Here is a 27,899-nt window from a genome sequence, read left to right as displayed (position 1 = left end):
TTAACCTTCTTCCCAGAGTTCCAGTTTCAGGAATCTTTTAGTTCCACGTTTATCCAGGATTTGAACAAATAAAATTCCAGGAAGCCTACTTGGAATTCATCCCGAATGTTGAATGATAGTCCTCCAGAATCAGATTTAAGAAATGGAACACAAAATGGATATAGATACAAGTTGTTTTTTTTATTTACTTTTGGAAATTTTATGTGCTTGGGAGGAGAAGGTTTTGTTTGCAAGCTGAACAGATTAACTTTTAGAATATATGAGAAATGAACTGCTAGAAACAGATGCTAGTCTTTAGCAGTCTTTCACTTTCATTCTGCCATTCTGTTGTTACTGAGCACATATTTTTTTTCGCCCAGAATGAAAAGAATTTGGAACAAAAATACAAATTGAATACTATCTATGGCCACCAAAAGATTATAATGTAGTGAGAGAGACAACTGTGTTGTAAGAGGGAAGTATATGAGTTGGAAGCATCAAGGGGCAAAAAATGCCTGCTACTGGCTGAGTTTGGTAGTGCATGCCTTAAGTTCCAGGAGTTGGCAGGAGGATGGCAAGTTTGCTAGTGAGTCCTAGGCCAGCCTCAGCTACTGTGTGAGCCTCTGTATCAAGCTAACATTTTTCAACTTTACCAAGTATGGTCTGTTATGAAGTATTATCAATTTATTTTCTCCAGTATTTTACTATGGGAATTTCCTAGCATTTAACAAAACCTAAAGAATTTTATTTATTTATTGTTTTGCAGGGTTTTTTGTTTTTGTTTGTTTTGAGACAAGATTTCTCTGTATAGCCCAGACTGTCCTAATACTCTCTTTGTAGACCACACTGGCTTTGAACTTAGAGATCCCAATGCCTCTGCCTCCCTAGTGCTGGGATTAAAGGAATGCACTACCCCTTCCTAACTTAAGAATTTTTAAAGGCTCACACACCCACCACTTAGAGCCTATCACTAACATTTTTTTTCTGTAATTTGAATTATCACATACTTACCCATTTAAACTGCAGATATCAATACATTTATCTGTAATTACTTTAGAGTACTCATCATTGACTAGTGTTTATAGTTTATTTAGAGGTAAAACTTACATCCAATGAATTATATCAGGAACTTGTTTTGTACAGAGGCATATATTTTATGTATATGTGTATTTATACACACACACACAATACTGTTCTTCCACATTTGTGCATTTTTGGAACAATAATTTTGGACTTTGGGGATGCATAACACATCTGGAACAGATGACTTAAATTAACTGCCTACATTCTTATATTTTTGTAAAATACATTTTGCTTTGTCTAAAAAAGAAAGAAAGAAAGAAAGGAGCCTAAGCTTTCGGATGGCTTAAAATAAACTCTGCAGCACCTATGTAAGTGAACCCTGTTGTGATTTATTCTCAGTCTTATGGATCATATTCGTTGTTAGGCTGTGGTAACTGGACGGTGTTGAGCTACCCGCAGCATGTGATGCCCTTTCTCTATCCTGAATCAATCTGTGTTCACACTGAGCACGTCAGGAGGAAGGGCCTGTGATCAGAAAGGAGCTGCCAACTCTGCCTAGCACCCGGGTGGGGGAGGGTTCTGGTAGAAATAGTTGTCAGCTCCCAAGAACTTGCAAGTACTAGAAGGGAAATGACTTGGCTGCCCAGGGATTAAGGCCTCTCAAGCAGACATTCAGAGACAGCCAGTGCGTGGTCTCAGCCTCCATTCTCACCGCTGACCTCTTGGACCTCTAGTTCCCGGCACCAGCCTTCATTCTCTACTTCCTGAGTGCGTTCCTTCCACTTCCTTCCGTTAGCTCCGTCTAATCCAAATCAGTGCTGTTCCTCCAGGATTTCCTTATTACCTTGGCTAGACAGCGTCTCACTTCCGACTCTGTAATGGGCCTCCCACCCATTCTTGCACTCACTAGCAGATTTGTTTCACCAGTATGTGTACATACCCACATCTAACCCTACTGTTTCTACCAGCAAAGTCCCCTGGAACTTTAGAAGTAGATACATCATAAACTTACTTAGGAGCCAGTAAGGTGGCCGAGTGAGTAAACAGTGCTTGATATCCCGAGTTCAATCCTCTGGACACACACACATGGTGGAAGGAGAGAACAGATTCTCGAAAGTTGTCTTCTGACCTCCACATACACAAGATGTGACTGGAATTAAAGATGCAGGAAGATGGGGCTGGAGAGATGGCTCAGCGGTTAAGAGCACTCACTTGGCTGCTCTTCCAGAGGACCCCAGTTCAATTCCCAGCACCCACATGGCAGTTCACAACTGTCTGTAACTACAGTTCCAAGGAAGCTGACACCCCACACACAGATACGCATGCAAGCAAACAACAACACATATAAAGTAAAAATTAAAAAAAAAATTTTTTTTTTTAAAGATGAGAAGAATCTGTTGAATTTGAGGCTCAGTTAGCTCTAAAACCTGAGGGAAATGAAAAGAGTATCCTAGATGAACCCAGCGTTTTGAGCCTGAGGCCAGGAAAAAGAAGTAACTTTATCCAAAAGCAGGCTGGGAAGGGAGCTGATCTTGGATGGAGCGATTTTTGGACATGCTGCATTTTTAGATAATGGATATAGGTACTTTTCCTCCTATCACTAGGGTTTTCTGTTGTATTTTGCTACATTTTTGGTTGCCAGAAGAAACCACTATTCCTGGAGTGAAATTATTGTTAAAGAGTAAAGAGTAGTTGTGGAGAAATGAGTGTGGTGTCATCAGAAAGGTTGTGCTTGGATTGTGAGACAGGGCCTCGTGGTGTCAGCAGGCTGGCCTCAAGCTGCTTGAGTAACCAAGGGTGAGCTTGTGCTTCTGACCCAGGTGCTGGAGTGGTAGGTGTGAGCCATACAGCGCTGGACGTGACCTTAGGGCCTCTTTCACCTGGCCAGCTCTTACCTGACAGGGCCCCACAAGTGGCCTTGCTGCGAGCCTGGCTGGAGCCTCTTCCTGAGGGCCTTCCTTCCATTCTGTTGCTGCGCTTCCCCCACACCGCTCCACAGCCCTGGGCTGCAGCTCTGTCAGACAGAGATCTGATTGTGCCTTCTGGGTCAGTGACTACGTGGTACGTCTCCATGTTCCACAGGAGCTCACCTGGCTGAGGAAAGCGCGAGAAGTTAGGAAGTGCTGGCAAATCCATCACTAGATAGAAAATCCTGGATACACTGGAAAAACTTAGGCCTCCTATATAAAGGGGACAGAACTTATACTGTTCCTTTGTACCAGTAAAGCTACCCTTGGGAAAAAGAATTTTTTTTTTTGCCGCCACCACTGTCCGGCCTGGAAAAATGACTCTTTATTGTAAGTCTTTATTATAGGTTCTCTTACCCCAGGAGTACAAAGACATAATTTAGTATTTCTGTGTATTTTGACTATTTTCATTTGGGAAACTTGCAGTGACGTAAAATTAGTAGCCCAGGCCCACAAGATGGCTCACCTTTGTAGTGCCGTCTCTTAGGAGCCTTTACCAGGAAGAATGCTGTGAGTTATAGAGGCCAGTCCGAGATAAATAGCTCAGCCTGTATATGTGTTCCTTCTGTTACCCTTGTTTATATTACTGGGGGGATGCCAAATGGTGGTCTTTCTGCCCCAAATAGGCAGAGGGTTTTCTTAAGAAATCCCTGGCTAGCCAGGTGTTGGTGGTGGACACCTTTAATCCCAGCATTCGGGAGGCAGAGGCAGGCGGATCTCTATAAGTTCAAGACCAGCCTAGTCTACAAAGCGAGTCCAGGACAGCCAAGGCCACACAGAGAAACCCTGTCTCGAAACTCCCCGCCCCCCAATCAAAAAAAAAAAAAATCCCTGGCTAAGCCGGGTGTGGTGATGCACGCCTTTAATCCCAGCACTTGGGAAGCAGAGGCAGGAGGATCACTGTGAGTTCGAGGCCAGCCTGGTCTACAAAAGCGAGTCCAGGACAGCCAGGGCTGTTACACAGAGAAACCTTGTCTCAAAAACCTAAAAGGAAAAAAAAGGGGGAGGGGGGAGCCCAGTCTAGCTGGATGTGGAGGCATCCTCCTTTCAGCACTCGGAGGCAGAGGCAGGCAGATGTCTGGGAGTTCAGGACCAGCCTTGTCTACTTAGGGAATTTCAAGCCAGCTAGGGCTACACAGTAAGACCCTCTCTGTATTTCTTAAACAGACAACAACATTGAAGCAAAACAACTTTTTTTTTTTTTTTTTGATTTTTCAAGACAGGGTTTCTCTGTGTACCCCTGGATGTCCTGAAACTCACAGAGATTCACTTGCCTTTGCTTCCTAAGTGCTGGGATTAAAGGCATGCACCATCACGCCCAGCCAAACAACTTTTAAGAAGTATGTGAGGAACACCAAAGAGGAAGAGAATGATTCTGTTTGGGGTGTTTAAGTGTTGACACCTGAGTGTGTACGTTCCTTGGACAAGGACTGGAAACAAACTGAAGGACAAGGACTTCCCATTTGATGTGCTGAAGGAAAGGAATCCTGGCAAAGGGCGTGACTAGAGGGCTGGGCCGCTAAATTGTAAAGAATTTCAAGGCAATAAGGAGAAAATGAGCCAGGTGGTGGTACACACCCTTAATCCCAGCCCTGGGAGGCAGAGGCAAGTGGATCTCTGAGTTCAAGGCCAGCCTGGTGTACAAATCGATTCTATGACAGCCAGAGCTACACAGAGAAACCCTGCGTCGAAAAACGTAAAAAAAAAAAAAAAAATTTTAAGGGAAAAATGAAGATGGCAAACAAATAATTGTTTTTCAGGAAGATAATTCAGACTAAAACACTAGTAGAATGAAAGCCTTTAAAGTATGGAGTGCTTTGTGAATTTGTATGTCATCCTTGCATAGAGGCCATGTGAATCTGTATCTTAACAATTTTAGCATATTGGGAAACCAGACTGGGAAACTGGCCTGTTGGTTTGTTTTTGTTTTTGGATTTTTGAGACAGAGTTTCTCTGTGTAACAGCCCTGGCTGTCCTGGACTCACTTTGTAGACCATGCTTGCGTCGAACTTAGAGCTATTCACCAGCCTCTCCCTTCCAGTGCTAAGATTAAAGTTGTGCATCACCATGCACAGCCTAGAGACTGGTTTTTTTGTTTTGTTTTGGGGGTTTTGTTGTTGGTGTTTGGTTTTTGAGACAGAGTTTCTCTGTGCAGCCTTGGTTGTCCTGGACTCACTTTGTAGACCAAGCTGGCCTTGAACTCACAGTGATGCACCTGCCTCTGCCTCACAGAGTGCTGGGATTAAAGGTGTGCACCACCATGTCTGGCTTTGAGTTCAATCCCAGGAATAGGCAGGGAATGCAAGCACAACTCCTGCAAATTGCCTTTAAGCTGTACATGTGCACCCTACAACGTCTGCCCCCAACACAAAAGAGACAAAAATGTAATAAACATTTTTAAGAATTTCAGGAACACTTTCCACTGCACTCAAGCACCACTTAGTCCCGAAAACCTGACTGAGAGCAATGAGAGAATGAAGAAAGGACAGACATACTGACAGGCTCTGAAGTACCAAATACCCCTTTATTATTTAAAGCTGGTGAAAGAGGGGATAGCTAGTGTCTGTGGGAGGTCTCTGTAGGGGAGCAATCTCAGCCTGTCAACAGGCCGCATTCCTGCTTTTTGTACTGGGTCAACATTCACACACAGACTGAAGGAAGGCTTTGCCAGTTCCCATGGGTCGAAGGCCTGGTCTTTGCTAGTAATTTGCATTCGCACAGAGCATCCTCAGCTCCCAACAGTTTTTATCACACCAAAAAGTAGAGAGCAAAAAAAGTAGTCATTAGAAGGTATGGAAGGAGGAGCATCGTAATGGAGACGTGTCCGAGGTAGACTGAGCAGAGCTGGAATACGATGCTAACTAACCTTACTCGCTACGTGAAAGCTGTCTCAGAGTATTGACTCAAGCATTTGCCTCCTTAGTAGCCATTTTCCTCACTTGCATTCAATGTGTAGTGATAGTTTTAATGCATCTCTATTTTTCAGATGCTTTCATTCAATATCTGGTCTCTGTGAAAACTGTACAAGCTCAGGGCTCCGCGAGGGGTGTCTGCCAGCATCCTGCATTGTGGAGTCAGGCGCACATGGATGCTATGCTATAGTGATCAGCCGGCTTCATGTTGATGGATTCTGAATGCTGAAGAAGTAACTTTCAGTTATAAAATCTAATCCAAGGAAACCTCTTGGTGGGACTTGGCTAGTAGGGGTTCCTTGGTTTGTTTGTCCTGTGAGCCTGCTGTGTTGCCCTGCCCCCACCATACAGCTTGATCGGTTTTTTTTGTTTTTGTTTTTTTCGAGACAGGGTTTCTCTGTGTAGGCTTGGCCATCCTGGACTCACTTTGTAGACCAGGCTGGCCTCAAACTCACAGCGATCCGCCTGCCTCTGCCTCCCGATTGCTGGGATTAAAGGCGTGCGCCACCACGCCCGGCCAGCTTGATCAGTTTTTTCCCCTGGGCTCTTTCTCAGGCACTCAGGCAGCAGCTGGGCCCTCCACATCCTGACACAAGTAGAGCCAAGAGTGCCTGATGGCTAAATGGTGCCAGTCACAAGCTATGAATCCTGACCAGAGCTCCCCTTTCCTCTGTCTGGTTGGATCCTTACTCTAGTATCAGACAGAGCCTCTGCCCAGCTCAGCTCAAAATTGTTGCTGTGAGTCCAGCAGACTAGGGGAACTGGAGGTTTAGGACAGTGTTCTGAGGCCTTTCCTGCTTTGTTGCTGTTGGCAGAGGTTAAGGTTCTGCACATAGAGATGTCTGGTCCTTCTGAGGTAACCTGTCTGTTTCTCCCTTGAAAATGTAAAAGCAGCTTCTGTTAGATCTGTCCCTCGTGTGTTGTTACCAGATATGGCACTGGAGGTGTGAAAGGATGCCCAGTGAGAAGATCCTCTTCATCCCACAAGTGGACTGCAGACTCTGACATGGTCTTTGCTGTTACTGTGTGACAGTCTCAGCTGAACTGGTTGGGGAAAGATCTAGCATAAGTGATTTCAGAGAACAAGTCTGTCTAGAAACTAGATAGCCAAAGATAAAACTATAAAAATGCTGTATTGTGTTCATAAGCTTGTTTCTCAAGGAGGCTGACGATTCTGAGCATACTTTATTGGACTGGAGAGATAGCACAGTTGTTAATACACTTGGCTGGCGAGCATGAAGATGTGAGTTTGGATCCCCAGAACCCTCATAAAAGGTTGAGCATGGTGGCACAGGCCTCTTGGTTACGGTAGGATCACAGGTAGAGACTGGTGGATTCGGGTCACTGAAAGGCCCTGTCTTGAACCATAGCTGAGATTGTCCTCTGACCCCCACATGCATTCTCACATCCTCACATATAGCCACACACAAATATGAGCGTGCATGTATAAAAAACAACTTATGACCAATGAGTAATTGTAAATAAAAGAACTAGTTCCCTATTGTCAGAGAAGTTACAAATCAAAGGCTACAGTGAACACTGGATTAGATTTACAAACTCTTTGGCTTTTTGTGTCATGTAACAACTCCCCACCCACCCTCTGGTTTTTCCAGATATGGTTTTTCTGTGTAGTACTGGCTGTCATGGAACTTACTCTGTAGAATAGGCTGGCCTTGAACTCAGAGATCTCTGCCTCCCAAGTGCTGGGATTAAAGGCCTGGGACTCAATGCCCTGCCAGACTTTCCTTGTTTAAATCTATGTATATATGTGAGCCATTTTCATGTCTGGTGCTGACAGAGGTCAAAAGAGGATATCAGATCCTATGGAACTGGAGTTGGAGCCTCAAGCCAACATGTAGGTGCTGGGAATAGAACCCAGGTCCTCTGGAAGAGCAGCCAGTGCTCTTAACTACTAGCCATCTTTCGAGCCCCCGAGACTTACTGAGAGACTTTAATATGATTTCATGTTTAGTTTGACATATATAGATACAGGAATAGTGATAGATGCTTGTGTAACCTGGATTATTACACATACATATTTCCCAGCTCATTCAACTGTGAGAATCTAGAAGCAGTATTATTCTAATAGCACACCCATGCCCAGATCATGGTTTCTTTTATTTGTTTGTTTGTTTGTTTTGAGATAGGGTCTCACTATGTATCTCTGACTGTCCTGGAGCTCTCTACGTAGGCTAGCTAGCCTCCAATTCCCAGAGAAAAGGTAAATGGGGCCTGGGTATAGTGACACTTCCCTTTTAACTCCCGGCACCCAGGCAGAGAGCAGATAGACCTATGAGAGTTTGAGATCAAACTGGTTTCTGTACTCAGTACCAGAACAGCCAAAGTTACATAGTGAGATACTGTCTCAAAAAGTTAAAAATAAAGTTAGAAAACAAAACAAAACTCAGTGGGGGCCGTAAGATGATTTAGCAGGCAGGCTGCCAAGCCCACAGACCTGAACCCCATTCCCAGAGCCCACATGTAGAAGGAGAGAGCTGGCGCCGGTTATTCTCTGGCCTCCACTTGGATGCTATGGTACACGCACAACTTCAGTCATACGTACACAAAGCTCAGTGAGCAAATATGGAGCAATAGGTGCAATAAAATAGACCTATTTGTTGGATATTACTAAATGGAATATATTTATAGGATTGTAACTCACGGCATATAAATATATACTAGCCAATACTAACACAGTAATAGCTAAACTTTTTATAAATAAATTAAAATAACGTAGATAGATATTCCTTCCTCTAGAAAGTAGAACTTAATTTTGTTCTCCTTAAATAGGGGCTGACCATGGGTACCTAAAAGGCAAAAGTAGCCGCACGTAGTGCAGAGACTGGATGCACCTAATCCAAGAGGCTCCAGTGAGTGTGAGAGGTGTTGTGGGTGACTTGAACCCCTGCTACAGAGTGAGAAAATATCACCTGTGATACTCTTACAAACTAGTAGCCACAGTCTAAACATGAGAGTGTCAAACCCAACTTGAAGGGCATTCTATCAAGTAACTTTATCAAAGTCATGAAAAGCAAGGAAAACTGAGAAACTTACCGAGGAGACTGAGGGTTCTTGACACTAATGGCTCTTGTAACAGAACCATGGCATTAGTGGGAAGACTAGTGAAACCTGAATAACATCCAGAGTGTAGGTAGTCAAGTGCTAATGTTAATCTCTTAGTTTTAACAGCTGTTATGTAAAATTATGAAGTAGGGAAAACACTGCATTGTCTTTGCAACCTTTCTAATAATCTGAAATTATCCCAAGGCCAGGTATGGTGGCATATGACTTTTAGCCTAGCACCCAGGAAGCAGAAGCTAATGAATCTCTGAAATCCACCAGCCTGGGCTATATAATTAAAACATTTGTAGTAGAATAACAACAACAATAACAACACTAATAATAATTATTATTATATAATATATATAACATAATATTGTTGTTGTTGTTGTTGTTGTTATTTTTTTAAATGTTGGTTGTATAACACTGTTCTACATTGAGATCTTGTCCAATTTTCAGTGTATATATAACTGCTTCAGTCTTTTTTGTTGTTTTGTTTTTTGAGACAGGGTTTCTCTATATAGCCTTGGCTGTTCTGGACTTACATTTTTTTTTTTTTTTTTAGGGTTTTTTTTTCGAGACAGCCCTGCCTGTCCTGTATTCCCTTTGTAGACCAGGCTGGCCTTGAACTTACAGTGATCCACTTGCCTCTGCCTCCCCCTTATCCACGTTAGCACCTCAGTCAGTCTAAGCTGGTCTTGGGTGGTTTTCCATAAACAGATACAGAATGCTGGGATTAAAGTTGTGAGCTTCTGGACTTACTTTGTAGAGTAGGCTGGCCTCAAACTCAGAGATCAGCCTCACAGAGATAGTGCTGGCATTACAGGCATGTGCCCCAGCCCCCAGCTCAGCTGCTTTGGTCTTGTTTCACATCTGTGCTATTATGAATAATGCTACAGGGAACATGGGCATATGACCACCTTTTCAGATATAATCCATTTCCTTTAGCATATAAAACCAGGAGTTACAACTGGGTTGTAGAATATTGCTTTTTCACTTTATGAGGTACCTCCCTACTGTTTTCCATAGCAGTTATACCAGTTTATGTTCTCACCAATGATGTTTATACACAGATGCCCTCTTCTCTCTCTCCTTCCCGGCCCTTGTCGCTTGTCTATTTTCTAAGTACCATCCTGGCAACTAGGAAGCCAGAACACCCGGTAGCTTTAAATGTACATTTTTGCTAAATTTGTATCTAGGTATTTTCTTTCTTGGTCTTCTGATCTGCCCTCCTCTACAAGTGGATGTGCTGCCCACTGCTTATGCAGTGTTAGGGATGAGCTCAGTGCTCCGTGGATGCTGGGCAAGCACTCAGTCAACTGAGCTGCACCTTCAGTGCGGGGGGTTTGATTTTTTGGCTTTTCTTTGCCTTGGTACCATTTGTCCCCTTTCATCTTTTATGCTGTCTTATAGAATAGTGTGTGTATATAGACAGGATTTTTTATGTGGTAATACTAATCTGTACATAGCTTATTTTTTAATTTGGATTTTCTACATATACAGACATTGCAGTTACAAATGATAATGATTATTTTTTGTTTTTTAAATCCTCTACACTTCGTATTTGAAATGTGGAAACTTCTTTCTTATCTAGGAGGGGATCTTGTCCAGCAGAGTGTGGTCTCCTAGCACAGAGCCTAGTGCAAACAGGAAATACTTAACCATTGAAGTCTGTTTAACTTTTCCATATTTCTTTTGTTTCTTCTAGATGTGAAGTCTGGTCTCTATACAGTGTTACAAGTAGTAGAAGCCCTTGGGTAAGAACCTCTGTTCTAGAATATTGCTCCAGTCTTGCCTAGATACTTTCATGCATTACTGTTTCCCTGGAACCTGATTTTCCCCCTTGTCCACATCAGCACCTCAGTCTAAGCTGTTCTTGGGTGGTTCTCCATAAACAGATATAGAATGTAAGCCTGTACACCAGGTTTTGACTCAGCCTGTAGGGATGGAGTGAGTGGGCAGTAAGGCCTTCCACTGTATCTCGTTGGAACTAGAATTCCTTTTGTGCTGCCTTAGATCCACCTAATCCCTCAGGAGTCTAGTTGCTCCACATGGCTCAGACATAGTGTAGGCCTGTCTCCCTGTCTGTAGAATGCTTAGAAGACTGACTGTGCCAGAGCAGTATTATAACCTGGGCTTCTACGAGTCATATTAAATACATGCCTATAGTCTAGGGCTTGCTTTCCCCAGATCACATGCCTGGTCGACCACTTAAGTTGTCAAGTCTTTTTCTTTTTTTTTTTTAAGATTTATTTATTTATTATTTATACAGTATTCTGCCCACATGTGTGCACACCAGAAGAGGGCACCAGTTCTCATTATAGATGGTTGTGAACCACCATGTGGTTGCTGGGAATTGAACTCAGGACTTTTGGAAGAACAGACAGTGCTCTTAACCTCTGAGCCATCTCTCCAGCCCTAACAAGTCTTATTAATAAGTTATTATTCAGAAGATATCATCATGTCTTATGATATAGAAAAAAAACTAGAAAATTGAAGGAAGATTTAAAAGCTGCCACACCTTACACAGAACAGATCATTTAGCTTTTTGTTTCCCTTGGAATCTTAGGGTTTTTTTGTTTTGTTTTTTGTTTTTGGCTTTCTTTGTTTTGGAGGCAGGGTTTCTCTAGGTAGCCCTGGCTGTCCTGGAACTTGCCCTGTAGACCAGGCTGGCCTCGAACTCAGGAATCCACCTGTTTCTGCTTCCTGAGTGCTGGGATTAAAGGTGTGCAAGACTTTTTTTTTTTTTTTTTTAAGATTTATTTATTTATTATGTGTACAGTGCTCTGCCTGCATTTATATCTGCAGGCCAGAAGAGGGCATCATATCACATTAAAGATGGTTGTGAGCCACCATGTGGTTGTTGGGAATTGAACTCAGGAACCTTTGGAAGAGCAGACAGTGCTCTTAATCTCTGAGCCCTAGAATTTTTTTTTTTTTTTTAATAAAAATTTTATTGAAAATAAACTGACATAGGGCTGGAAAGATGGCTTAGTGGTTAAAAGCACTGGCTGTTCTTCCAGAGGACCCAGGTTCAGTTCCCAATACCCATATGGCAGCTAACAACAGTACCTCCAGCCCTGGGGGATCTGGCACCCTCTTCCGGCTTCCATGGGAACCAGGCATGCACATGGTACACAGACAAAGCATCTATAAACATAAAAATAAGCAAATCTTTTCTGTTTACCTTCTTGGGACCTTAGGGGTTTTTTTTTGCTTTGATTGTTTGTATATGAATATATATATATATGTATGTATGTATGTATGTATGTATGTATGTATGTATGTTTCTATTTGTATTGACACAAACACACACATGTATATATGACATATCACAAGGCTCACTGTTTTAAAGTGTGTGATTCTGTGCATTCTTCCCCACAGTCACCATTTGAACATCTTTAGCACTCCAAAATGAAATTCCTGCTCCTCAGCATCATTCCATTGTCCTTCTTTCTCCCGTCCCCTGACAATCTATGAATTTACCTGGTGTAGAAATTTCTGATATGTGGAGCCACAGGCTGTGTGCCCTCTGTGTCTGGTTTCTCTCATTGAGCATGTATTTTACTTTTTCTACTACTGTGATAAAATACTGACAAGAGCAACTTAAGGGAGAAAGGGTTTATTTTGGCTCACAGTTCAAGGGTGAAACACTGTGTTGCGGAAATGCTAGTTGTAGGAGTTTGAGGCGTAAATGAGGTCACATTTTACTCAAAGCAGGAAGCAGAGTTCTCACTACATCCAGGATTGTAGACCAGAGAACGATATTTCCCAACTCAATTTCAATAAGAAAATCCTTAAAAGGAATATTTACTATAGGTAATCTCTCACAGTAGGCCTAGAGGTTTGTCTCCTGGGCCATCTAGATCAGTAAGATAATAACCAGTGTTAACATAGCACCATGTTTACAAGGTGTGTTCGTGTTGAGAATGTCAGTTCTACATTTCTTTGCTCATTAAACAGGCTTTTATTGTACCAATGGCCAGCATTTTATTTAACTATTCATGAGTTGTGATGGACATCTGGATTGTTTCCACTTTTGTCCTTTATGAAAAATGCTGTTATGAGCATTTGTGTGCATTGGTCGTTCTTTTAAATGCTGCAAATGCACAATATTCTACCTGCTAAGCAGAAACATTTCTGTGACTTCCTGTCCTCAGAATGCAGTCAAGGGTGGTTTTATTTCTGCACCATTGCATGTTCCTTTATCTTTAAGGTTTAATTTAAAATTCTTGGGATCAGCTTTCCAGAAAACCTACGTCCTACCCAGGTTAAGTTTTAAGTGTGATCTCAGGAGAGTTATTTTGAATATAAGTAATCTTTTTCTTCAGTTCAGCTGCTCCCTTATCAGTAGGCCTTCGTGCTGCAGTTTGAGGGGTGTAATGGTGCAGGCCTTTAATCCTACCACTTGGGAGGGAGAGGCAGCTAGATCTCTCTGAGTTCAAGGCCAGCCTGGTCTACAGAGCTAGTTCAGGTAGAGCTACACAAAGAAATACCGTCTTGAAAGCAAAGCAAAGCAAAACAAAACAAAACTGCTGCAGTGTGGCTCAGTTGGTAGAAACCTTGTTAAGCATGCGCAAAGCCATTGGTTCAGTCCCCAGAACAACATAAAATTAGAGGTAATATACACCTGTAACCCACTACTGATAGCTGAAGCATAGGGTCAGGGCTATCCTCAGTTATGGAGGGTTTGAGGCCAACCTGGGCTGTGTGAAACTGTCTCCAAAAAGGGAAAAAGCTATGTCCCCCTTAGCAAGACTTTACAAATAGGTTTGGACTTCAGTCTTTTTTTTTTTTTTTTTTTTTTTAACTCCCTTCAAGACAGAGTTTCTCTGTGAAGCCCTAACTGTCCTGAAACTTACTCTGTAGACCAGGCTGACCGTGAACTCAGAGATCTGCCTGCCTCCGCCTCCTGAGTGCTGGGATTAAAGGTGTGTGCTACCACCTGGCTGGGGCTTCAGTGTTTACTGGACACTATTCATGGGCTCTTTTGTTTTGTTTAAAGTTCTTTTAGGATGCTGTTGCTCTCTATTACCCAGGGAGTAAGTGTGACTCGTGACCAGTAACTAGTGTTACTTTATGATTTGAACTGGAATGGCAGATGCTTTCTATCTTGCTGTTTCCTAGATCCTCTTTGGAGAATCCAGAACCCAGGACTCGGGCACGAGGAATCCAGCTTTTGTCACAGGTGCTACTCCAGTGTCACTCCTTGCTCTTGGAGAAGGAAGGTACTTTCACCACTAGGAGGAAGTCTTTCCAAATCAAGGGTTTTGGAGTGTCTATGAACAACTAACTCAGTGCACTTCATTCCTTGCTGGTATATATGGCAAAGGTTATTAAAATTAAATCACACTGAGCGTGGTGGTGCATGCCTTTAATCCCAATACTCAGGAGGCAGAGGCAGGCGGATTGCTGTGAGTTCAAGGCCAGCCTGCTCTACAAAGTGAGTCCAGGACAGCCAAGGCTACACAAAGAAACCCTGTCTTGAAAAACAAAAAAACAAAAAATAAATAAATAAATAAATAAATAAATTACAAGATGCAAGCACTTGAACTTCAAGTCTTTGATTTTTTTTTTTTTTTCAGTGTATCTACATCCTGCAAACATATATAATACCCACTGTCTGGCCCTTTAAGGAAAGATGGTGAGCTGTTGTCATGGCTCAGTGGGTACAAGTGCTTCCTGTGCAAGCCTGACAGCCAGAGCTTGATCCCTAAACCACAGTAAAAGGAGAGAACAGTTCCTGAAAGTTATCCCTAGTTAAATAGACCCCTTCAAAACACATCAGAAAGAAAGCTTAGTGGTGGTGGGGCTCATGAAACAGCTTTCAGTCTCCATCACCAAAGGAAAAGAGGAAAAGTTCTATACGTGAGTGTTGGGCGCTTTAGGTAAAACCCTGGAGACCTAAGTTTTATCTCACATGAAGGTAGGAGGAGGGAACTGGCTTCTGGAAGTTTTCCACTTGCCGCATAACTGCACTGTCTTGGTGTTCTATTGCTGCAAAGAGAAACCATGACCATGGCAGCTCTGATAAAAGAAAGATATTAATTAGGGCTGGCTTACAGTTTCAGAGGTTTAATCCATTGTCATCATGACGGCGCCTGGCGGCATACAAGCAGAAAAGGTGATGGAGAAGGAGCTGAGAATTCTACATCTAGAACCACAGGCAACAAGGAAAGAAAGACATTGGGCCTGGCTTGGGCTTTTGAAATACTTGCAGTGACACACACTTCCTCCAACAAGGCCTCACCGCCTAATCCCTTTCAAGTAGTGCCACCCCCAAGCTTTCAAATATGGAACCTGTGCGGGCCATTCTTACTCAGACCACCACGGCCACATAGAGTAACGAAGTTACAAAGGAAGCGATTCTGAGGGCGGAGCTGGGTTTCACTAGGAGATTATATGAGATTATAAGAGACTTGCCTATTTCTCTAACTCACAAAGGCGTCATCGAGTGGGAGGCCACTCACTTCCTGATGCCAGAGAACATTTATAGTGAAAGCCAAAATGGAATGGCCTTAGGAAGCGGGAAACGTAGCTAGTGGGTCTTCATCGCAGTTGCTAGGCTAACGGCTGCATCTGGTTTATACAGTGGTGCACCTGATCCTGTTCTATGAGAACCGGCTGAAGGACCATCATCTCGTGATCCCATCTGTCCTGCAGGGCCTGAGGGCGCTTGTGAGTCCTTTCTACTACAACTGTGTTTGTGGGAGCCCTTGTACAGTTCTCTGCTGGTCTTTTAGGGATAAACCTTCACATGCTGACGGACAAAGGCCCAAATATAGGAGTAAGTTATGGTCAGCCAGCTCTGTAGGTCACCTTGTGTGGCAGTGGCACCCTTTAGATGGTCCACTTTACGAAAGTGTACATGTAGAAGAAATAAACCCACCGTTGGGCAATTGAAATTGGGCTGGTTTGGAAGGAGCTATGGAGAAATTCTTGGCTAGAGAAAGTTTCTCACTGAGTCCTTCCTCCTGACATGGGTTTGTTGGAATGTCCATTTACCCACTGAGACACATTGTAGAGCTATACTTTAGAGACAACAGTCTCATATCTTCCTTCTCCCCCAGAGCCTGTCTGTGGCCATGCCCCCGGGGCTGGCTGTCTCTGTGCTTAAAGCCATCTTCCAAGGGGTACATGTACAGGTGAGTGATAATAGTTGCTGGTTTTCTTTGTTGCTGGTTTTTGTCTTGTACTTGATATAACTAGAATTTGGTGACAACACACTTTGTCTTCCACGTTCTGAACACTTTGAGGCTGGGTAACCTTGTGTATATGGTCTCCCTTTCTACTGGGTAATGGAGAAATAATGACATTAAGCCTGACCTGTCTTCACAGCTGAAGAGCCTAAGCCATACAGGATGCAGGTCTTGGTTATTAGCATCACTGTTGTGCTGGTAGACCAGTAGCTCTTTCTCTACAGTCCCTCTTACTGTGATCTTAGGATGCTTTGGAAAGGACTGTCCACATAGAGATTGTGAAGCCGGAAATGGCTGCTGTGTTTGAAGTGTTCTTTTGTCCTCTTTTTCCACTTACTTCTTTTCTTCTACACCCTCAAGTCCCTGCTACAGGTGGATCGCCATACGGTGTTCAGTATCATCACTAACTTCATGCGATCTCGAGAAGAAGGTAAGCGGCAGGGCTGTCTGAGGAGTCTGAAAAACAAGCGGTTGCTATCTCTCCCCTTTAGAGCATTATATTGTTCTCTAGGGGGTGTGTAGACAGGCAGGACTCTGTGGGGTCCAGGCTTCTCCCAGTGCAGGAAGGTTTTTAATTCTAGACTTGTGTAAATGCACATGCATGCATACACAGACTTGAACATATCTGCAGTGAGTTCTTGGAGCTAGGCAGGAAAGGAGAACAAGTGACAGCAGGAGGACACCAGGCTTTCTGTCCCATGGGACAGCAGTGACTTGTTCTTTCCTTCCCAGAGCTGAAGGGCCTAGGAGCTGACTTCACATTTGGCTTCATCCAGGTGATGGATGGAGAAAAGGATCCTCGTAATCTTTTATTGGCTTTCCACATTGTCCATGACCTCATCTCCAAGGACTTCAGTCTGGGTATGTTTGCATAGCAGGAAGTAGCTGGTTGAAGATGGTCAGATATAATGAACCTAAGTCAACTTCATTCTTTGTCTGTTGCCACAGGACCTTTTGTGGAAGAGTTATTTGAAGTGACATCTTGTTATTTCCCTATTGATTTTACCCCTGTAAGTAGCACCTTCATTCTTTATCAGTACTCAGAGTACATGGTATACGGAGACACTGTACATTTATTTAGTGTGCTGTGTGGGATGTGTGGGTATATGTACAGAAAGTATTAGTAGCGTGAAAGAAATGAATGCTCTATTGCCGCCTGCCAAATGATGCTTGAGTATGTGGACTCTGTCTAACCTTAAGGAGCCACAGCTGTCTTTGCTGGGCGTCACTTACTAGCTTATTTCTGTCATCATCATGTTAGGCCACCTCTTTTCTAAAGCGGCTTCATGATCAATAACCTTCATTACAACTCAGAAGAAACACCTCTGAAATGTGGGAAGCTGGCTCAGGAGACCAACAGACAGAGCAAGGGCGTGGAGGGAGAGAAGTGTGACCCTGGGTTGTGGCAAGGCTCAGTCTCTAAGTGTTGTGATTACAGGCTGTAGGTACATCTTTTGACATACTCTCTGTGTCACTCTTAGGAGAATTTTCCTTGTTGTTGTTATTTACCATCATTGATTTATAGCATTCTGTTTTTAGCTTATGGCTACATATGTTTTTTAAAAATAATGTTACCTTAAAATTTTTTTGAAAGGATTTTTATATTTATGGTGTGTGTCCAAGTGAGTCCATGTCTCATGTGTGCAGGTGCCTGCATATGCGAAAAGAGCGTATCAGGTTCCTTGGGACTGCAATTATAAGTCCTGTGAACAGCTGACACAGGTGCTAGAAACTGAACTCAGATGTGGTTTTGTAAGATCACTATGTGGTCTTGCCCAATGTTCCATCTCTCTCTAGCCCTTAAATCTTTGTATTTGTTACATTCATTTGTGTGAATACTCCGACACTGAAGCACGGTTCCTTGGAGATGGAAACAAATGTCACTTACCCCAGATAGGGAACTGTCAACAGACCGAAGTGTGGACACCACCAAAGTCTGAACTGGTGAAGCAGTTAATTTTATTGAGGTTCTAATAGGAATAAGAGTGAAAGGTTACTTACAGGAACAGAAGTGACTCAAAGACTGCTGCATCACCACAGACAATTCACAAAAAAACATGGTGCACACTTCACGGCCTGGTGCAGGCCATCAGGCTGCAGAGTCCTTGCCAGGTATCGGCTGCTCTGAGCCTCTTTCAGGCGGCTCAGCTGGTCTGTTTCTTCCAGACTGCTTGGCTTCTCTGAGATCATCTCACACTTTTTTTGTTTTTGTTTTGTTTTGTTTTTCTTTCTTTCTTTTTGTTTTTTGTTTTGTTTTGTTTTGTTTTGTTTTGTTTTGTTTTTCCTTCACGAGACAAGGTAGCCCTGGCTGCCCTGGAACTCTCTTTGTAGATCAAGCTGGCCTTGAACTCACAGCAATTCACCTGCCTCTGCCTCCTATGTGCTAGGATTAAAGGCATGCTCCACCACACCCAGCTAATTTCAAGCTATTTTGAGTGTTTGTTCTGGACTTGCTTTGTAGACCAGGCTTGCCTCAAACTCACAGATGGGATTACAGACGTGCACCACCTGGCCCGGCCTTGTTTCCTGTCTTAATTGGCTTGTCTAAAGGATGGAATGTTTCATCTCCATCTAAACATCCTATCTTAAAATATTCCCCCATTTATATCCTATGTCTTAAGTTTCTCCAAAATGAATGACTTTAACGTCTGAGGAAACCGCTACACAACGCATGGTGCATGTGGAGTCAGGGAACAGCTTGCAGGAGTTGGGCTCACCTACCATGTGGGTCCCAGGGATTGAACTCAGGTTGTCAGCCGTGGTGACAGCCTTTTACCAACTGAACCATCTCTTTGGTCTTACTTTTTTTCTTTTTTGTTTTGTTGTTTTGGGGGGGGGGAAGTTGTTTGTTTGTTTTTCAAAACAGGGTTTCTCTCTGTAGCTTTGGTGGTTCTAGACTCACTTTGCAGAACAGGCTGGCCTCAAACGCTCAGTGATCCACCTTCCTCTGCCTCCCCAGTGCTGGGATTAAAGCCGTGCACCACCAAGCCCAGCCCTGGTCTTACTTCTGAGAGTGTGTGTGTAGTGAGAGGCACATGACGTATGTGCCATGGGATACAGGTAGATATCAAAAGACAACTTTATGGAGTCAGTTATCTTTTCCACTTTTACATGGGTTCTCAGGATTGAACTCAGATCTCTAGACTTACACAGCAAGGACCCTTACCTGCTGAGCCAGCACTGGCCCCGTTAAATCCTAACACCACTCTCTGTATGTATATGTATATACATGCATATTCATGTTCTTTATCCCCTCATAGTTTTTTGACAGGAAGCCCTGAGCACATGTGAAGGAGTTATGTGTGAGCTTCTACTTTGCTATTCTTCCAGAAAAAGACCTGAGGTGTGCCTAGCAGAAGGCGGCTAAGACCATCAATACCGGTTTCATATCCCTTTGGCCTCCTGGTGCAGCACTGAGCCCCTCTACTGTGCCTCTAAAACTAAAGACCCTTGTTACCCAGTCTTGAAAATTAAACTTCAAGACTCTGCTATGACTAAGGAAGAGAAGAGAGGCTCTCAGATTGCTTCTCTGTCCCATATGCAATTCCAGCTTCCCTGAGAATTGCCACTTGCAAAGCCTTCCAGGGGCTGTGCAGTGGTGGTCACTGAGCTATCCCCAGGTCTACCTGGGTTCTTTCACCTTAGATGTGTTGAGTCATTTTCTTCTTACCATCTGCCTTCCAGGTTACAGAATTTTGTTTCAAGTACCTCTTACCTGGTTCTCTTCAACACTGAGCTTTATGGCTTTTTAAAAATTAAAAAGAAAAAAAAACCTTTACTGTAATTTTGGTGCAGTTTCTAGAGGAGAAAAGGAAAAATCTGATTGATATTGAGTCGGCTAGTTTGACACAACAATTATCAATGTTTTTTATGCTGTCATAGTTGCTGCTTTTTATACAAGTGAAAAGAAATAGAAATGTCCATCAAAGAGAAATTATTTAAATGAACTGGCTTAGTCACACAGTAAAACTGATGCTGCAGAAAAGTAATGCCATTTGAAAATGCTTTATTCTATTTTCATTCTGTTTGCTTGAGACAGGGTTTCTCTGTTTTATCTTGGCTGTCCTGGACTCACTCTTTAGACAAAGCTAGCTTTGAACTCAGAGATCCTCCTGCCTCTACCTCCCAAGTGCTGGGATTAAAGGTATGTGCCACCAACCTTGGCAGGAAATGTTCTTAATGTAATTGGCAGTGTAACTCAGTGGTAGAGTGCTTGCGCAAAATCTTGGGTTTGATTCTAGCACTAAACAGGTTTGGTGGCACATACCTGTAACCCCGACACTTGAGAGGTAGACACACTGGTTACATTAAAGTGCTCCAAGTAGCCTGAGCTACACGAGATCTTATCTTATTAAAAAGGTGCCCTTAATGTAGATATTGAAAAAAATGGATCACAAGCCATACAAACACACACTAATCTTACTGTATATACAGAGAAGCAGTACAACTGACAGACGATGGGGCTTATTTCTAAGTGTTAAAATAGTAGATCAGAAAGAAAATGTGTGATTGGGTTCAGTGTTTTAGCTCAATTTACTAATACTAGCATTCGAGAGGCTACATAGCAACTATATCTCAAAACACAAAAATAGAGCTTGAGAGATGGCTCAGAGGTTAAGAACACTGTCTGCTCTTCCAGAGGTCCTGAGCTTGATTCCCAGCAACCACATGATGGCTCACAACCATCTATAATGAGATCTGGTGACCTCTTCTGGCCTGCAGGCATACATACAGGCAAAACATTGTATACTTAATAGATAAATGAATCTTTAAAAAAAAAAAAAAGACACCAAAATAAAGTTGGAAGGGGAATGTAATGGGCCTGGGGCTAGGAAGGTAGCTTAGTGGTAGAGTGTTTGCCTGAAGTGTACAAAATCCTCAGTTTAATTTTAGCACTGCAAAAAATAAATGCCTTTCTGGGTGTCACCACCCAGTATACACCTTTAATCCCAGCATTCAAGCACAGATTAGCTGGGGCTACTTAGACCCTGTTTCAAACAGAAAAATAAATACATACCTAAAAGACAAAAATATGTTAAGAGTGAGCATGTCTTCTTGCTGGGACCTCATTGTGTATGATTGTACTAGATTGGGTCAAAGTATCACCTACTCTGCAGGCCTGCCAGGTTCAGATTTATGTCCAAAGGTGGCCTGAAATTACACAAAGCCATGATTCCTTTCCATTTTCAGCCACCTAATGATCCCTATGGCATCCAGAGAGATGATCTCATCCTGAGTCTTCGTGCTGTGCTGGCTTCTACACCACGCTTTGCTGAGGTGGGTCTGGTCTAAGTTAAGGTAATAGTTTCTGCCCAGAGAAAGCTGTAAATGTAAAGAAAGAGCAGTATGGTAGCTGAAGAGATGGCTCGGCGGTAAGGGCACTGATTGCTCTTCCAGAGAACCTAGGTTCAAATCTCAGCACCCACTTGGCAGCTCACAACTGTCTGTAACTCCAAGATCTGACACTCACACATTGACATATATACAGACAAAGCATCAATGCACAAAAATAAACTCAAAGAGATCCACCTGCTTCTGCCTCCCTGAGTGCTGGGATTACAGGCATGCACCATCAGGCCTGGCTAAAATGAAAATTTTTTTAAAATGTAAAAGCAATAGAAGAAGGAATGCTCTTACAAATTTTAGGGTTTGGTAGCCTGCAAGTGTCTTATTTGCCACATATTTTTAGACTTTCAGTATAGAAAACTTCACCATCTCATCCCCTAAAAAACTAATCTCTTCTGTATACTTGAGATCCACCAGCTTTTCTGACAATGTGCCTGTTTCTCAGGTACCACAACGTGACAGGATAATTGGCTTACAGTTGTAACTCAGAGTCTCACTCCTTGATGTAACACTGTCTCTTAGGACTGATGACAATACAGGCATTAGTTCTGATGGCTAACACACTATCTCAAGCCTAAATTTTTCCTTCTTTTCTACAGTTCTTACTGCCACTGCTAATTGAGAAAGTAGATTCTGAGATTTTAAGTGCCAAGCTGGATTCTCTGCAAACTCTGGTGAGTGTTTTTCCTTGCAGGATCTGGCTATCTTTACAGAGGTTAGTAGTACTAAAGTACAGTTGCTTGGCCAGTGGAGGTCAGTTCATGAACCCCATGGGCCAGGATCTGGGCACCATGTTACATTTGCATTGTCTTATTCTATGTAACCAAGAGCTTGTCAGTGCTCATGGTTTTCCTTTTTGGGTTTTTGAGAAAGGGTCCATTAGCTCAAGCTGGCCTTGATTTCTTGATCTTTTTACCTCCACCTCCCAAGTGATGAGATTACCCGTGTGTTGCCACACCAGTCTTTGTTTTAGGGGAGATTGAATGCTGGGAATTGAACCCAAAGCTTCATATATCCTCAGTAAACACTCTTCCACTGGGCTACATGTCAGCCTTGTGCTTTCATAAGAGTCGGGGTGAGCTCTTTACTCTGCCCTGGGTCGGACTGATAGGACACCTCAGAGGGTTCTGCTGAGAGCTTACCTCATTAGCCCCACGTATTCTCAAGGACTTTGAGTGTGAGCTAGCTGATGCCTGCGCTTCTCCTGGCAGAATGCCTGCTGTGCTGTGTATGGACAGAAGGAACTTAAGGACTTCCTCCCCAGCCTTTGGGCCTCTATCCGCAGAGAGGTGAGTGTTAGTTGGGTAAATGCACTGCTGTTAACTGACAGGTGTCAGGCACGAGGAGGAGTCATGTACCCTCCCTGTCCTTTTTCCTATCCCCCAGGGTCAAGATGCTGTGTTGGTCTTTTCAGTGAACAAGCAAAGGGATAGATATAGACTTCCAGTTGAATGGCAAAGGAGACAGTTTCCTTATGAGGGAACTGCTTTGTGATAGTCATGACCACCTTTGTACAGCGCCTGCTTCTTGTCCTCTCATGGCAAGGAGCATAGGTCATGGTGCTCTGGGACCATCTGAATGCAAGAGTAGAGAAAGAGACTTAAAATTAAGGTCACTAACCTCTGTTTAGCATTGGTAACCTGTTTCTTACAATGTGTTCTTTCTAGTGGGGCAAAAGACTTGTTGAACATTTAACTAATGAAGGAGGTACTACTAAGTTGGGGTTTTAATTTTCATTGCTGTGCCCCCAAACATTCTCAAAGACATATCCTTCCACCCCCCAAGAAAAAAGACAGTGGGTGGGTGGTTCAAGCTCACCTCAGTAGCCATGGGATCCCTCCCTGACAGGTGTTCCAGACGGCAAGTGAGCGAGTAGAGGCTGAGGGCCTGGCTGCCCTCCACTCCCTGACTGCGTGTCTGTCTTGCTCGGTGCTGAGGGCTGATGCTGAGGACCTCCTGGACTCCTTCCTCAGCAACATTCTACAGGGTAATGGGACTATGGAGCCAGCAGGGGAGTGAGCACCTTAGAGCTAGCATTTCTTTGGGGCCAGTGGCCCTCTGTGGGTGGCTCCCACATCATGTCCAGTAATTTGGAGATTGCAGCCCTACTTGTATAGGAGACAATTAGATGGTAACTGCTAGCAAACAATTCCAGGTGTCATCTCCAACCTCTATGATTAAGGGGAATCAGGCAATATTCGGCCTACTCCCCAGGTCTGTGATTGCTGCCTCTCTAGACTGCAGGCACCATCTATGTGAACCAGACATGAAACTCGTATGGCCTAGTGCCAAGCTGTTGCAGGCTGCTGCAGGTGCGTCTGCCCGGGCCTGCGAGCACATTACCAACAGCGTGCTTCCCTTGCTGCTGGAACAGTTCCATCAGCACACTCAGGTAAGGGGCAGGCGGGACCGGGGTACTGGGTCCTTTCTTGGAGTGACTGGGCCCAGATAGAGCTAGGGTTTTCTCTTATGTCAGAACCGAAATCCTTAAAACATTACAGAGCAACCAGCGGCGGACAATCCTTGAAATGATCCTGGGTTTCTTAAAGCTACAGCAGAAATGGAGCTATGAAGACAAAGGTGAGATCACTTTGCAGTTGATGTATCCTGGGCCCTATAGCCCAGAAGTATAGTAGGGCAGAGCAGTCCAGGAGAGTGGGCCTGTTCAGAGGTTGCAGCACAAGACTGTACTTATTGGATTGCCATTTTCCAGTGCATATTCTGGAAACACTATGGGTTTCAGCTCTTAAAATCTGCCCAACGTTGTCTGCAGCACTAGAATCAGGTGGGTGGGCGTAAGCCCTTATGATATGGCCTCTGTCTCTTTTAGATGAAAGGCCACTGAGTAGCTTCAAGGACCAGCTGTGCTCGTTGGTATTCATGGCTCTAACAGACCCCAGCACCCAGCTTCAGCTTGTTGGCATTCGGACACTCACAGTCTTGGGTGCCCAGCCAGGTACATCTCAAAGGAAAAAAGCTGAGAACTGGTATTGATCCCTCCTTCCCTCACCTGTCTTAAGTGAAGACAGTGATTTCCCTATTATGACTGCAGCACTGGGTGATGTGAATTTCTGATAGGATTTCTTGGAAGGGTGGTGGCCGTAAGGAAAGAAAGATGTAGTTTGTGTTCTTTCTAACCACAGATCTCCTATCTTCTGGGGACTTGGAGTTGGCTGTAGGTCACCTGTACCGACTGAGCTTCCTGGAGGAAGATTCCCAGAGTTGGTGAGCATCTAAAGCAGTTGAGGTATCCTGGGCAATTGCTCCCTGCCTTTGTATCAGCAGCACCAGATGGAGCAAGGGCCAAGTTCTTTGCTGTATGGTTAGTGGCTGGACAGGTGTGAAGCTGCTCTCTCTTTTAGGTACTAGGGAAACCTATCCTGGCAGGCAGCGGTAGCACATCCCTTTAAAACCAGCACATAGGAGGCAGAGGCAGGCAGATCTCTGTGAGTTTGAGCTCAGCCTGGTCTACATAGTAAGTTCTAGAACAGCTAGGGCTACACAGGCTATACAAACAAACAAACAAAAATTTAAAAAGACCTGTTCAACTGAGTGTTGTAGGATTGGGTCTTGCTCTTTAGCATGTCCTGGACCCTCCTGCTTTCAGGCAGTGGGAAGAGTGATGGGCCGAGCTGATGCATCAGCTGATGCTCTTCCGTGTCCCCAGTAGGGTGGCAGCACTGGAGGCATCAGGAACCCTGACCGCTCTGTATCCTGGGGCCTTCAGCAGCCACTTGCTACCCAAGCTTGCTGAGGAGCTGCATAAAGGTATGTGCTAATCTGTGGCCCAATTCTTGCTAGCAAGGCTTTCTGAGAAGGGTCTCCTTCACACGATCACACAATGAAAACTTACCTCGCTGATTGCTTTCAGGGGAGTCAGATGTGGCGAGAGAGGTTGGTCCCACCAAATATTCCCGGCATTTCCGCTGTCTGCAAGCTTTGTCAGCTGTTTCAACACACCCCAGCATTGTCAAGGAGACACTGCCTCTGCTGCTGCAGCATCTCTGTCAGGCAAACAAAGGTAACTACCAGTAATACTCATCAAGGCGCAGGGCTAAATGGAGCCCTGAGCTAGGCCTGTAATTGTAGTTGTACATAGCAGTGACATGGTAATTCTTTAAAAACCAATACCTAAAAACAAAAACAAAAACCCCCAATACCTAGTAAAGTATGTATAGTAATGTTAATATAGTGAGTGGATATCCATTTATAAAGATATTTGGGGGCTATCTGCTCTCCCAGAGGTCCTTAGTTCAATTCCCAGCAACCACATGGTGGCTTACAACCATCTACAATGTGATATAATGCCCTCTTCTGACATACAGGTGTACATGCGAATAGAGTACTCATATACAATAAATAAAATCTTTAAAAAAAGAGATATGTGTATGTTTATGTACAGTGTGACATTTCAATAAAATACATCAGAAGAAAGAAAGTGATGGATCTATCAACTCACATTTCTTCCTTTCTTGTATCTTGGGAGTTTTCAGAATCATGTCTACTAGGTATCTTGTAATATTCAGGATCTGTTGTCATCCATAGTTATATCCTCAGAGCTGCCTGGTTAGCTCTTCTAGCTGTTTCTGCAAGCTCAAGGTTCGATGAGAGACCAGGTCTCAAAAATAGGATGGAGCATGATTAAAGATACCTATGACTGCCGGGCGTGGTAGCGCACGCCTGTGATCCCAGCACTTGGAAGGCAGAGGCAGCCAGATCTTTGTGAGTTCGAGGCCAGCCTGATCTACAAAGTGAGTTCAGGACAACCAAGGCTATTATACAGAGAAACCCTATCTCAAAAAAAAAAAAAGACACCTAGGCCATCAACCCTTAGCCTTCATGTACACACCCACAGAAGTTATTCTTCCAGTGTAGTGCCCGGTATCTGTTCCCCATTTCATTTCCTTTCCAGGCTCTGGTAACTAATATTTGAAACATGAAATATTTTCCTTTCTTGTGGACATGATAAATGTAAAAACAAACAAACAAACAAAAAAACAAAACGAAACAAAAATGGAGGGGGCTCCTGGAGAGATGGCTTACAGGTTAAGAGCATTGACTATTCTTCCAAAAGTGCTGAGTCAATTCCCAGCAACCACATGGTTACTCATGACCATCTATAATGAGATCTGGTGGCCATTTCTGGCATGCAGGCATTACATGCAGGCATAACACTGTATAATAAATAAATAATCTTTTTTTAAAGGGGGAGATGAAAGAAAGGAAAGGCTGCTGTGGATCTCAGTCCCACCCCGCTAGTCTCTCTGTCTTCCGAATGAATGCACTGCTCTCCCAGGGTTGCACATGTGCAGTCTTTGCAGCTCTGTGGCTAGAGGTCCTGTTGTATGACAGTTGCACTGTGAGCTGCGGGTAGCTGAGTACATAGAGCACTTGACTAGTATGAATCAAACACTGGACTGCATCAAATGGACCTGATCTTAGCTGCCTGTAAACCAACACTCAGAGGAAGAAGCAGTAATATCAGAAATATACAGTCATCTTACGATACATGAACCAGGGTTCTCTGGGAGGCTTGTATGTATCATTCCCTGTACCCACTGGCACCTCACAAATGCCTGTCACTCTGTCACAGGGGCCTTGATGCATTAAGTATGCATGTGGTACACAGACATACGTATACTGGCAAAACACCCAGCCTTACATATACATACGTCCGTACGTACATACATACATACATACATACATACATACATACATACAATTTTTTAATTTAAAAAATATACCTGGAAATGCTTTAGAGAAAACCCTACAGAGCATACTGAATTTGTCTCCACACAGGGAATGTGATTACAGAGTCCAGTGAAGTTATTGCTGTCTGTCAGAGTCTCCAGCAGGTGGCAGAAAAATGCCAGCAGGACCCTGAGAGCTACTGGTATTTCCATGAGACAGCTGTACCCTGCCTATTTGCGTTGGCTGTGCAGGCTTCCATGCCAGGTAATTTTTTGTTTCCATCCTCTAGGAAGTTGGCTTTCTAATAGCGTTGGACAGCACCACCTTCTGGGTATTTCAGGTACTGCATGTTATCCTGTTAAGTATAGATTTCACAGTAATGACCAGAATCCAGTGGTAATAGCATCAGGCAAAGGAGTGCACATTTTAATTGCTATACAGTTAATTTATTAGGATTGAGCTTTGGAGTCCAGTAGGTCAGGTATGGTCTCATCTTCCACTTGCTAACTTTATAAAATACCTTGTCTGGATGCTCCATCCTCACCTATAACATGCAGAATAAAGCATCCTGTGTGAGTGTGAGTTTGTGTGTATGTGTGTGTGTATAAAATCACATATATTGTGTAAGGATTAATGGTGCTGTGAGACAATAGTTCTCATTGTATGATAGTTGCTATCAAGATAAACACATCTTTAAATTTTTTCATTAGACCAACTTTCTA

General features: G+C 43.5%; 1 protein-coding gene and 1 pseudogene across 3 annotated transcripts in view; one reads left to right on the top strand and one right to left on the bottom strand.

The window, feature by feature from the left end:
• Nucleotides 1–27,899, top strand: part of Mms19 (MMS19 homolog, cytosolic iron-sulfur assembly component) — a 36,731-nt gene that overhangs the window by 723 nt on the left and 8,109 nt on the right. The window contains exons 2-19 of one of the 3 annotated variants that reach the window (XM_051146570.1): nucleotides 10,650–10,698; nucleotides 14,069–14,169; nucleotides 15,534–15,619; nucleotides 16,012–16,086; nucleotides 16,501–16,570; nucleotides 16,873–17,001; nucleotides 17,089–17,150; nucleotides 21,331–21,417; nucleotides 22,086–22,160; nucleotides 22,698–22,775; nucleotides 23,335–23,473; nucleotides 23,724–23,878; nucleotides 23,988–24,066; nucleotides 24,317–24,442; nucleotides 24,630–24,711; nucleotides 25,157–25,254; nucleotides 25,358–25,507; nucleotides 27,286–27,441. In XM_051146570.1, the coding sequence (XP_051002527.1) occupies nucleotides 10,650–10,698; nucleotides 14,069–14,169; nucleotides 15,534–15,619; nucleotides 16,012–16,086; nucleotides 16,501–16,570; nucleotides 16,873–17,001; nucleotides 17,089–17,150; nucleotides 21,331–21,417; nucleotides 22,086–22,160; nucleotides 22,698–22,775; nucleotides 23,335–23,473; nucleotides 23,724–23,878; nucleotides 23,988–24,066; nucleotides 24,317–24,442; nucleotides 24,630–24,711; nucleotides 25,157–25,254; nucleotides 25,358–25,507; nucleotides 27,286–27,441 (1,797 nt within the window). Of the gene's footprint in view, nucleotides 1–10,649; nucleotides 10,699–14,068; nucleotides 14,170–15,533; nucleotides 15,620–16,011; nucleotides 16,087–16,500; nucleotides 16,571–16,872; nucleotides 17,002–17,088; nucleotides 17,151–21,330; nucleotides 21,418–22,085; nucleotides 22,161–22,697; nucleotides 22,776–23,334; nucleotides 23,474–23,723; nucleotides 23,879–23,987; nucleotides 24,067–24,316; nucleotides 24,443–24,629; nucleotides 24,712–25,153; nucleotides 25,255–25,357; nucleotides 25,508–27,285; nucleotides 27,442–27,899 lie in introns of those variants that run through there. The other 2 variants (XM_051146569.1, XM_051146571.1) reach the window with 2 other exon arrangements.
• Nucleotides 4,771–4,863, bottom strand: LOC127190183 (uncharacterized; annotated as a pseudogene).

Source organism: Acomys russatus, chromosome 5 (assembly GCF_903995435.1).
Source record: "Acomys russatus chromosome 5, mAcoRus1.1, whole genome shotgun sequence".
NCBI lineage: Eukaryota > Metazoa > Chordata > Mammalia > Rodentia > Muridae > Acomys > Acomys russatus.
Note: the sequence above shows the minus strand (reverse complement) of the source record. Positions and strands in the feature narration are given on the sequence as shown.